This window comes from Salvia hispanica, chromosome 3 (genome assembly GCF_023119035.1).
Source record: "Salvia hispanica cultivar TCC Black 2014 chromosome 3, UniMelb_Shisp_WGS_1.0, whole genome shotgun sequence".
Taxonomy (NCBI): domain Eukaryota; kingdom Viridiplantae; phylum Streptophyta; class Magnoliopsida; order Lamiales; family Lamiaceae; genus Salvia; species Salvia hispanica.
This window is the reverse complement of record NC_062967.1, coordinates 53,109,216-53,121,572: the sequence shown is the minus strand read 5'-3', so window position 1 is coordinate 53,121,572 and position 12,357 is coordinate 53,109,216. Positions and strand designations below refer to the sequence as shown.

Below are 12,357 nucleotides of genomic sequence, written 5' to 3'. Positions count from 1 at the left end.
AAAATATCCGGAGTACTATTACAAATTATAAAATAATTAAAAATTACATAATTCAAATCCTAAAAATTAAAAAATACATAACTAAAATCCTAAAAATTAAAAATTACGTAATTAAAATCCATAAAATTAAAAAGTATGAAAAAGTATGAATGAGAGATAATTTGATGTTAAAAATGGATGATTAATGTGTGTATTTATAGATGATTTTGGGATTAAAAAAAATTCACAAAAATAAAAAAAAAACGTTTATAAACGGCTCTATTTTTTTGGGTATCCAAAAATATTTTTTTTTATTTTTTGGTATTATTTTGAATTATTTATGAATTTTTTAAAAAATAAAAAATAAAAATCGAATTTGCCAATGTTAATGCCGTTGGCCAATAAGAAGACGCCACGTATGGCTGCTCAGCGGCACGGACGTGCTCTTAGCTAAGAGCAGCGCCGTGCCGCTGGCACGGACGGACGAGCTCCATCGGCGGACGGACGAGCTCTGTCCTGCGGCACGGACGGACGGACGCACGGACGAGCACCGCTGCGGATGCTCTAAGAGAGAGTTCAAGTTTTGTTTTTTGTTTGTTTTTTTTTGTTAAAAAAGGAAATTGATCACTTGTGGTGGGACAACTCAAAATGGAAAGTTGATCACTTGTGGTGGCACAACTCAAAATGAAAAGTTGATAACTTGTGATGATATTGTTGATAATCTTGCTTTCTACAGTTGGTAGTTTCATATTGAAAACGTAAACTATTATTAAAATATATATTTTTAAATATTAAAATTAGAATAGTTGTTACAGATGATGTATACATATAATGTTGTCAATATTATCCAACAAATTGTTTGAAAATCCTAATATAGACAAAAGAATAGGTATATTTTGAAACCAACCATATTTTGAAATGGTAAGAAATTTCTTAGTTCAAATCTATTTTCAGCTTATTATAAGGGAAATCACATTAAATTTATTTTTGTGTATGATTTTTGCATCTTTTTTCTTTGCTAAGCGTCAAACATAAAATTTATTATTAGATATAAAAATTACTATGTTATGTAAATTGATGACATGCAACTTCATTATTATTGTTTGATGGCAGAACAATTTATTCTCTCTTTAAGATTTATATCAATGTAAATGATGATTTTACTTGCAATCACATTAAATTTTTTTTTTTTGTGTGTGATTTTGCATCTTTTTTCTTTTGCTAAGGCGTCAAACATAAAATTTATATTAGATATAAAAATTACTGTTATGTAAATCGATGACATGCAACTTCATTATTATTTTTTGATGGAAGAATAATTTATTCTCGGTTGGAGATTTATATCAATGTAAATGATGGTTTTACTTGCATAATTGAGGTGGACAAAAATGATAATATGGCGTCGTGTGAGACTATCGATTAAAAATAAACATAATTTATTTGAAGGAAATCATTAGATGAAATACCTTATTTACTTACGATATAAATATTTTAGAAAGTATATTATGATTCGATAAAATACCCTTATTTAAGGTCATTTATTTTAGTGATAAGATTTTGATATTTACCACGTGGTATGTAATCTTAGAGACTTTTGGATAAAATGAAATATACTATTTGAAAATCTAAATAGTCCGCCATTGCGGATGGTCGTCCTAAGCCTCGCCCCATACACATGCCCTATGTATAGTCTGAACTATAACCCGTCACTGCGGATATAGCACGAACTACGACTTTCTAATTTTTTTTTTGTTTTTTTTACTATTTTCCACTCTATAAAAATATTTTATCTTTATTTCTCACGCTTCCAATCTCTTCCAATCGAAGTTGTGTGAGCAATTTTGGTTTCTTCTCACAAATCACAAATGTATTAAATTTTGTTTCAAATAGAAAAATCTTTTTTTAAGAGTAGGACTATAGGATCATTTTCTTTTTTTTATAAAGTATATATAATGATTAAAAATATTTATTATTTACAATTTGTGTTCATTAGTCGAAAATTATTTGGTCCATGCATAGCACGGATGTTAATACTAGTTTTTAATTAAACCAAATAGTGCAATTTGCTATCTGTAGTAGCTTGATTTTGGATTTCGAGTTTACAATCAGAATTAAAATTTAATTACATCAAACGGTACAAACACAAATTGTATTATCTACAATAGAAAAATTTAAGATTCAAACTCCTAAATATTAAAAAGAATGAATTCATTATGGTTTTCAATTACAGGGTTCGTCTCTGATCCTTTGGGCATACTTGGTATAATGGAATGGAATGATGGTGGAATGGAATGGAGGATGGAATGGAATAAAGATAGAAATGAAATGTCAATTTCCTTGACTTTCTTTTGTATTTTCATCCATTCACTCGTTCATTCCATCATATTAAGCAAATGAATAGAATGGAAGTAGGAATCACATTTCATTCTACCAATCCATTCCATCGTACCAGAAGCCCCTTATTCTCTATTTTTGGGTTTGGTTTTCTTGAATTTAGTACAGTGATGGGCTGATTGGTGAGTAAAATTAATGAACTTCACTCGATTCTAGCTTGCGATTGTAACGACACATTTCTACAAATCGCAACCCCAATAAATATTATTACTAGTATTTTTCAATTTGTAACTAGAAATATAACATCTATTCGTCAAATAGTAGTATCACTAATGGAATGAATTTCTATAGATAATAAAGTTGAAATTGTGCAAATATATTAAATGTATTATACTACTATTCCAAATTCCAATTTAAAAGTTACGTCGAAAACAAAAGTTACTTGAGGAGTAAATTATTCTACCATGTCTTTAATCAATTTTATTATGGTTAGCTTTTTAGAACTTGAGTTTATTAGTACTATATTTTATTTTTATTTTTGCGTTTTAGTTTATATATATGGTTGTGTGTCATAATTTGGGTTTTGTACTATTTTTCTTCTAATATCAACTTTTCTATGACATTCATTTTTCTTAGAGTTCATTTTTAAAATTGGGATTTATTTTTATGTCCCAATTAAAATTTTATTTTTATATAATCATTTATTTTAGGATAAATCATACTATAATTAATTTGAATTTGTAAATAGATTTTAGTTGTTAAATTTTTTGGTTCATTGTCTATATTATGATTGTTTTTCATAGTTACATAAATAATATATACTATACATTACTCAAAATACTATTAATTTGTAACTCCAAGTACGAGAAAATTAATGCTGAGTTAAATTATGGACTATTAATATTAAAACCTAATATAAAAAAAATCAAATTTAAGAAAAATGATTGACAAAGAAAAGTTGATATTATAAGAAAAGAATCGTATAAACCCTAAGTACTGTGATTAATACAAATACTAATTTAGTTATGATTAAGCGAGCCAAAATAAAATCGGATTCACTATAATCTAGTACAAATATGGTCCATAATGTTTTCTTGCTTCGCTTAATGCAGATAAAAAGTAGTATAAGAAAAAAAATTGAAACGATTCAGTTTTGGTGCACAACAATCCCTCTTGCTGGATCTCATTTCAAATTTAACGTCTGAAGTTTTGGAAGTGTTGATAGGGCAAATGATTATATTTTTGGGCTAAATTAGCCTTTTTGTTATGGATTTGTGGGCCACGAGCACAATTATAAATAAATAGATAGCCTTTCCAGATACTGAAAATCAACTAAAGCAGTTGTACAACCATCAAGCATGGGCCTGCTGCTGAATAAATATATCAATATGTAACTATTCAAAATTATTAACCAGTCGGTTAGAACTCAGACATTAGCAACTGTGGCCGATCGCTCAAGAGGGGGCCTATCTCCACTCACCATGGGCTTCGTCCCAAGGCTGAGCGATCGCCTCAGACGATTTGCAATCGGCTCTCCATGGGCCCTGAGATAGAACCTAATTGCAGGCGTGGGGCCGATTTTCAATTTTTTTAAAAATAATTAATTTATTAAATTTCTTTCCTATAAATATGTCATTATTAATTATGTGTGAGAGAAAAATGTGGGTACAAAATTAATTTATTATGTATTTTAAATTAAGTTATTTAGATATTAACATTAAAAATAAAAGAAAATAATATTGATGTGGAAATGAGATAACATTAAAAATAAAAGAAAATAATATTGATGTGGAAATGAGATACGCTTTGATGGGCTCTCATTGTAGATAAATGTGCTCAGAGATGGGCTGTTGACATAGCAGAAGCAAATGGAGATAGACTCTTAGACGGGCTCCAGATTTAAGGTTCCCATTGAGAATGTCATGTCTTACGTTGCAAAGACTCCAACGTTATAGAATTCGGAATATTCAAGATATAATTGTCTTTTGATCTAAATCTCTTTCCAACTTGAGCTGCATTTTATAAAACTTTTAAAAATAATTTATTTTTTAAGACAGCTTTTGGTAGGTTTGTTTTCTTTAAAAAAAAAAAAAACTCTTAAGAAAGGAGGAAATTACAACTGAGGTTAAGAGGGTACGAACTCGGCACCTCATATATTAATATCTAAACTCCTTACCGCTAGGACAAAGGCTCTGGACAGCTTTTGGTAGTTATATTATACCAAGTTACAAATTTTTTTCTAACTTGAATTGTGCATTTAGTATTTATAATAACCTTAGTAAATAGCTTGTGTTATTTTTATGGTCTGAGCAAGTCCGTCTCGAAGCCTGTGTTTCACCAAAATTGTTAAGATACAATTTTGGTGGGTTAACTAACACTTATAAGTTAGAACCAAGATAATGGAACAATTAGAAAAACAAGGAAGTTCTAAGAGATAAAAGACTGAAGAATACAAGATTAAATCGATAGGTAATATTTTATCTAGTTGTTCTTTTATGTTGATTGTTTGTATTTATGGATTTTGTTTACCTATTCATAAATAGCTAAATCATAGAATTGTGGCAGTAATTGTACTCGTATGTTCTTTTGGTTACTTATTTATGATTTTAAAACATATTTTTATTTTATTGTATCAGGATAATGATTTTATTTTTTGACAAACTATTGGACGATCAAATGGTATATTATAGAATTGAAAGAGGAGTACACCTTCCGTATTAAAAAATAGAAATATTTGAAATAGCACGAGTTTTATTGTACAATAGAGATGAAAAAAAAAATGAGTAAAGTTAGAGAAAATAAGAGAAAAAGTTGTGAAAATAAAATTAGTGGATTGTGGGGTCTATGTTCTAAAATAAAAGGTTCTAAAGTTTCTATTTTTACAGAACGGTCTAAAATAAAAATAGTTGCTATTTTTAAAAAACGAAGGGAGTAATATTTAAGACAAAATATATTAAATTAATGGGATCGAAATGTTTGAAACTAATTGGTGGTGACAAAAGAATCATAAGATCACTTTATAGTTATAACAAAGTAATTCTTTATCAGCCCTTGAGTGTAACAAAACTCTAGATTGTTCGAAAGAAAGTTTGAATATATCAGTGATTATAGTTGTTCGGTAGATATAATAAATAGTATTCCCTCTCCCGTACTACGGTAGCCATAATTCTTTAGAGCATGCCATTTAAGAAAATTGCATTAAGTAAAAAGAAAATAAATTAGGAATAAAATAAAATAGAGAGATGAAGAGATATCAAAATTAAAAAGAGAAGGTGTGTTATTTTGCAACACAAGAAATAACTCAACTATAATGCTATAACCCAGAATGAACTCAGCTACAGGTAATATAATTGATTGATATGCAGTTGGTGAAATTAATGTCCTAGAATAATCATGGTTTGCCTGTTCTATTCTAATCATTTATTTGCTTTATTAGATACTCTCTCTGTTTCATAGTAATAGAGGCATTTCTTTTTGGCACATGTAATTTAAGAAAAATTGTATTAGATGAGTTGAGTAAAGGAAAAATAAAATAAAAAATGAAAAAGGTAGAAAGATGAAGAGATAATAAATTAAGATAGAGTAAAGTAAGTGAAAAAAAAATGATCCCACTAGTATGAAACGTACAAAAATGACAAATTAATTCATGTACTATAAAACGGAAGGAGTATAAAAATATCTTCGCAAAATCAGTTTCTCCAAAATTGCAATACTTATTTTAATCATTAGTTCCCATGATTAGATATATATGTATAGGGGCATGTTAGGGTGCCACTACCTATTAAAATAACATCATACCACCTTTTTGTAGCCAATCATTTGTACATGTGGACGAATAATAAACTGCCATGTGGCAAAAAAAAAGTTAAAAAAGACGGTCAGCAATATGTCGTACATTATACAATAATTTTTCTTGCACAACAATATCCAACAATAGCGTTTATAATATTATTGTATAAGTGGTGTCACGGTCTCATTTAGATATTGTCATTTTAACACAAACCTTATATACACTATCATTTTAGTGCTAATAAAATAATTCATCAATGATTATGAATTGTTGGATTTGATAACGGCGGATATGAATGTAGTATCTCTCCCCGCACAAGAAAAACAATCCCATTTTAGGATGTCAATCGGGCCAACTGTTCGGATTTGGGCTAAACCGCCTGTGTTGTTAGACTATTCGGGTATGGGACATTCATGTTATAATTTGTGGGTTATAAATTCTCAATTCTATCCTAACCTTTCGATTTCGAGCTACCTTCAATCCAATCGGGCTCAAAAATAATTTATACTACTATATTTTTTTTCTAGCACGGAGTATATTTTGTCATTTGATAACTTTTATATCCATATTCAATAATTACAAATTTAAATAAATGTAATTTCAACTCGAAACTACTCCGTATTTACCTCATAGAGCTACATTTTTTTGATAAATAATTATTCTTTTTTTTAATTCATGTATCTAACTTTTCTATGATAATTGTTAAAATAAAATAAAAATAATAGTACTCCCTCCATTCTATGTTAATAGGCGTTTCATTTTCTGCACTTGTTTTGCGAATATAATACTATAAATAGTTAAAGAGGATAAAGAGTAGGCTAGAGAGAGAATAATGTAGATAAAAGTGTTTCATACATTATTCTCTTTTTTAATTTACTTTTTCTCTACTTTAACAAGTGGAGAAAATAAAATGTCTGTATTAACATGGAATGTATCGAGTAATGAGCATGCTTTCAAAATGAATCACAATATATTTTCAAGTGCATTTAAAAATAAATTATTTTACTAACTTTTAAAATGTAAAATATGTTATGAAAATTGAAAACTAAATAACGAGAATTATCTTATTTCGGGCCAACCCTAGGGGTCTTGAGTTAGTTTTATCCAACCTTTTCGGGTTGCAGGCTATTTGGTTTAGGGTTATTCGAGTTGTGATCGGGTAATAAATTTCACAACCCAAATCTTATAAAATTGTCGGTTATTCGGATCAACCCGTGGTTTTCAGGTTGAGTTAATATCCCTAGTCCATTAACATTAATGGACGATACAAAATTTTATATGCATTCGTAAAACATAGAGAGATAAAAAGAAAAAAAATGAACAAAATAAGAGAAAGTACGAGAAATTATTTTCAAAAAATTTCATAAATAGAAATGAAAATAATTTTATAGTCGAATCAAAATATAAAGATGACAGGAGTAATATTTTTTGTGATATGCTAATATAATATGTCTAGATGGCGCCTACTTTATTACATATTCTAGAAATAAATATAAATGAGTTATAAGAACAAATGCTGGTAGAGTTTAGTGGCTTTTTCTTTCCCTTTTATATGCTATAGAAGTATCCTTATTATATCAAGTACTATAATTTATGTTTTACATATTAGTAGTGTTTAGGAAGGAATGTACATCTTTAAATATCACATTTTAGTGCATTATTATTGATAACTGGATTTATATTTTACTAAGTAAATTCACCCATATTTTATTACTCTTCCCGTTCTCCATTAATTGTCTACTTTTGTCATTTTCATCCGTCCCCATTAATCGTCCATTTTCACTTTTTTTTACCATAAATGGTAAATATATCCCACATTCCACTAACACATTCTACTCATATTTTATTACTATAAAACTAATATATAAAAGTGAGATTCGTATTCCACTAACTTTTTTCACCCACTTTTCTTTATATTTTTTTAAACCGTACCGGAATAAAATTGGATAATTATTAAGGAACGAAGGGTGTATAAAATTTATATATAAAATAAGGACTAATTTTACTAGTTTTTCTATTAATCTTTCTTTATATTTCATAAAACTTTCAATAAAATAAGTCATTTATCCATAAATGGGGAGAGTACTTCTTTTTATGTAGCATTTAGCAATATATATGAAGCTTTTCTAAGTATACAATATACTATAGTATTGTATTACTTATAATATATGTAAAAATATATTTTTTTCTTATAAATATATTTTCAGTTACTTCAAGTAAAATATAAGTGGCAATATGATATCGCAATTCGCAAGTAAAATTGTAAGCAAAAAGTTCATAATATCAAGATTAAAAGACGAAAGGTGCATATTTTTTGATCAGTTTTTCATCCACAAATTGTATATTTCTATAATTTGGAAATGAAAACGTATCCCAAGAAGAAAAGAAAAGAGGAGAAGCATTAAGTTACAAAAACACAAATGCTGGTGAAAATTCGATTGAATATAGTTGGAAGAATTAAATAAAAAGTGCATTTGGTGGGATTGATGTATTGACATTGATACATTTATGTGGAGTGTAGCAAATGTTGCATCAGAAGCCGTTACATGATGCAGTAGTGCCCACATGTTTGCTTTCGAACACAACAAACATTAAAGTTAAGGCCGAAAATGAAATAAATAAAAGTTTGGTTAAAGAGAAAACAATGCTTCGGATCTATCGACTTTCTCCAACATTAAACTTATCCCACGTTTTCCCACTCAAGATTAAAAATTAAAAAAAAAACAAATAATTTTATCGTATACTATGCCTTTTTCTAGAGATATATACACATTAAATTACACGACCCATTTTTAGCCACAACAAGGATGAAAAGAAAGTAGGAGGTTGAAAGAAAGTAGGCGTGTAATAGTAAATTTAGTGAGTAATTAAGATAATGTCATTATAATTTTAATTGTTTGCAAAGTCAAGCACATAGAACTTATCGCCTCACGTCATTATTGTTTGAAGAATTTTGGACGCGATATTTGCGTCATGTTTTGGGTGTATATATGTCCTATAAAAATATGTGTATTTTTCATTTTCGTTCGTCGTACAAAATATATGCATTCATTTTTAGAAAATTATCTCAATTTATTACCCCTATATATTAACTTATTTATAAATTATACAATCATTAAACCTTACTAATAATATGGTCTAATTATCCACTAACACTACTTCAATTATCATTCTCTTTCTCTCTGTTATTTTACCAATTTTATCTTAATTCTCGTACCATATCAATTGCTCATATATTTGTGGGACGGAGAAAGTATATGATTTTATTTTCTTACTTCTAATAGTATCAAATTAGCCTAATGGTTATAAGTGCTTAATTCATTCTTCCACTCCACAGTCGAATTTTATATGGTGTTGTTCATCCAGTCACCACTTAGACGGAGGGGATGATTGGCTAATCATATTTAAAATAGGTTATAAATTGTAAGAGTATTTAGTGCACTGTGCAACTTAGTTAATAAGATGCTTTTCTTCCAACTAGTAAGTTGAGGATTCAAAATATTATGAGTTAATTAGAGAACTATTATTGATTTTAAAAAAGGGTTATGAATGTACTTTATGCTTATATAGAGAATTGTATTATAGAGAATAGACAAAATTATAATTTGAAGAGTGAAAATCATATAAAGATGAATTAAATAAGTTATATTGAAAAATATTTTTGTGAACTATTGGAGTTTATTTTCTTAAGACTGTGTGAGAATATAAACTGAGATTGAATAACTTATGAATATTGGAGTTTATTTTCGTAGTTGCTTTAAGAGTTTATTTCGCAAAATACTTTTATAATTTACAAACTAGTTTTATAACAATTGAATGCCTACTAACATTTTTTTTACATCCGCCACTGCATATAACTATGTATACTACTCCATGATTCTCTTTGCAAGTTACAACTAGTTAGCTAGTCTTGATCTAGCAGTACTATTGTAAGCTTTACTTTGGTATTTCATGTCAAATGCTATTACATCAATAGTAATATTCCACATGTAACTTCAATCGCTTTTGTGAAACACAATACACAGCATATATATAACTGATAAATTTGATACCATTAATAATCACTAATTGATATTGCAATTGGTACTGACCATTAATTGAATTGCTATACATATAATGTTATCTAAATTATACAAATAAATCTAGCCAGCTTCAAATTAGAAACACAAAATCACTAGTCGATCAATTAAAAGTTAGCAATTCAAATTCAATAATTAACAATCTAGTTACAAAAGGTAGAATTAATGGGAGATGATGAAATGCAAATGACTCTGAAATATGAAAAGGGAAATAGTGGAAATAAAGGTATTGAATTTTAGCGCCATCCGCATTTAATGTATGGGCAAGAAATGTGTGAGTGAAAAAAAGTTGCTAAAGTTAACAAAAATTTCTTCCATGAAATGCTAAAAGCACACAGAATTCGAAATTCTACCAACAACACAGGCAATGAATGCAGTGCAGAAGGCTTCAGGTTTTTCTGCACAATGAAAACAAAAAGGTGGTTTGGGGAAATTGAATTCTGAAAACTAACACAAGATGGCTCTAACTCATATAGAATTTCACAAAAAGAAAATTGCCATAAATAAGAGAAAAAAAAATATCAAGCCCTTCAATCAGACTACACAAAAACACAAACACAAACTCCCCTACATTTGCATCTAAAATTAACCACCCACCCCGCAGGGGCAGAGTCGCAAGAATGGGCAAGAATTAATTCTCACTACTGCCGTATAGTTGCAACATTCACAATTCTATCGGGCTGAGATGGGGGGGTGGTGTTTCGGGTTGGGGTTTGAAGCTTTTGCAAGAAATTAACCACCCAAATTCACAGTACAACAAGTGAAAACCCTAGTTGAGATTTAGATTAGTACTTAAAATAGCATCCCAAATTCCTACATATATAAGCTAATTAAATGTCTTGAAGTGCATGCACTCTAAAATTAAGTTACAAAATCATACTATAAATAGCAAAGATAAACACATGATGATGTTATCAGACATAAAATACCGAGAATTCGCCTTTAAAAAAAAACATCCTCTAAACCAAGTTTTTGGGCCGGGCCGGGCCGGGCCAAACTAGCTAGGTTTCTTACCAAGAGTGTGCTTGTTGTTATGCATCCACACCTTAAGCACGTGCCTCTTGATGCCGGCTTCGTTGCAGAATTGCTGCACCAATTCCTCATCCTGCTTTTGGATTTTCCAATCCAACCGCTCCGCCAAGCTCAGCATCCTATCCTTCTGCTCCGCCGTGAATTTCGTCCGGAAACGCTTCCTCGCACCGCTCCCGGGCCCCGAGAAGTAGCCCTCCAGCTCCTCCCTCGAGCTCTGAGGGCCGCCGCCCCCAGAGCTCGAGGGCAGCGCCAGTGCAATTGGCGCCGCCCTGTGCGGCGGCCCATACCCGCCCGGCCCGCTTCGGTACCCGAAGTGGCCGAGCGGGTGGTGATGGGCCGCCAGAAGCAGCGGCTGCTGGCTTCCATACCCGAAACCAGCAGCTGCTGCTTCACTCTCCCGGCGGTGGAAGTTGCGGTGGCAGCCGCAGGCAGCGCACTTGAGGGACTCGAGTGTGCCGTCGTCTCCCGCCGGGAGGAACTCGCCGCAGCCGTCGACGGCGTTGGCGCCGATGGCCACGGCGTGGTTCTTGAGGCACTCCTTGTAGCGGGGCTTGCGGAGAGGAGGAGGCGGCGCGGCGGCGGGGGAGTGGACGGGGCTGGGGATCTTGGGGAGGAGGGAGTCATTGTTGTAGGCAACCTCTCCTTCTTGCTCCTCTTCTTGATCTTCATAGTCCATAATTTTGAGCTTAAATTGGGCAGATTAATTAAGATGATATCAGCTATATATAGTAATGCTATTTTTTGCTTGAATAGCAGCATTACTTAGCCCTACGACATCACTAACTGGCCACCTGTAACTTAGTTTTTTTTTTCTATTTTTTTTGGGCTACAAAGTATTTTGAGTTAAGAGTGGTGAAGTGGATAAGATAATGTGATGTACTATAAGATAGTGGACTAAATTATTCTTCCTCGATAGGAAAAATGCACTCTCATATTTTTTGGGATTTAAACATATAACTCCAATTACTCCCTTCGTCCTATAAAAATATACTCCCCCCATTTCGGGTAATTCGTCTAACTTTGATCGGGTACGGGTTTTAAGAAATGTAATGAAAAGTGAATTAAAAAAGTTAGTGGAATGTGAGTCCTACTTTTATATATTATTTTTTAAGTATGAATGAGTTAGTGGATATGAGGTCCACT

At 30.9% G+C, this 12,357-nt stretch overlaps 1 protein-coding gene across 1 annotated transcript; it reads right to left on the bottom strand.

The window, feature by feature from the left end:
• Positions 1 to 10,967: 10,967 nt before the first annotated feature.
• On the bottom strand, positions 10,968 to 12,005 carry LOC125211727 (zinc-finger homeodomain protein 1-like). The gene has a single exon (XM_048111634.1). It carries the CDS (start codon positions 11,888 to 11,890, stop codon positions 11,180 to 11,182), a length of 711 nt encoding a protein of 236 aa, XP_047967591.1. The 5' UTR covers positions 11,891 to 12,005; the 3' UTR covers positions 10,968 to 11,179.
• Between the last annotated feature and the right edge of the window lie 352 nt (positions 12,006 to 12,357).

Excerpts from the sequence above, each read along its gene's own strand:
- LOC125211727 (XM_048111634.1), bottom strand. The coding sequence starts at position 11,890 with ATGGACTATGAAGATCAAGAAGAGGAGCAAGAAGGAGAGGTTGCCTAC.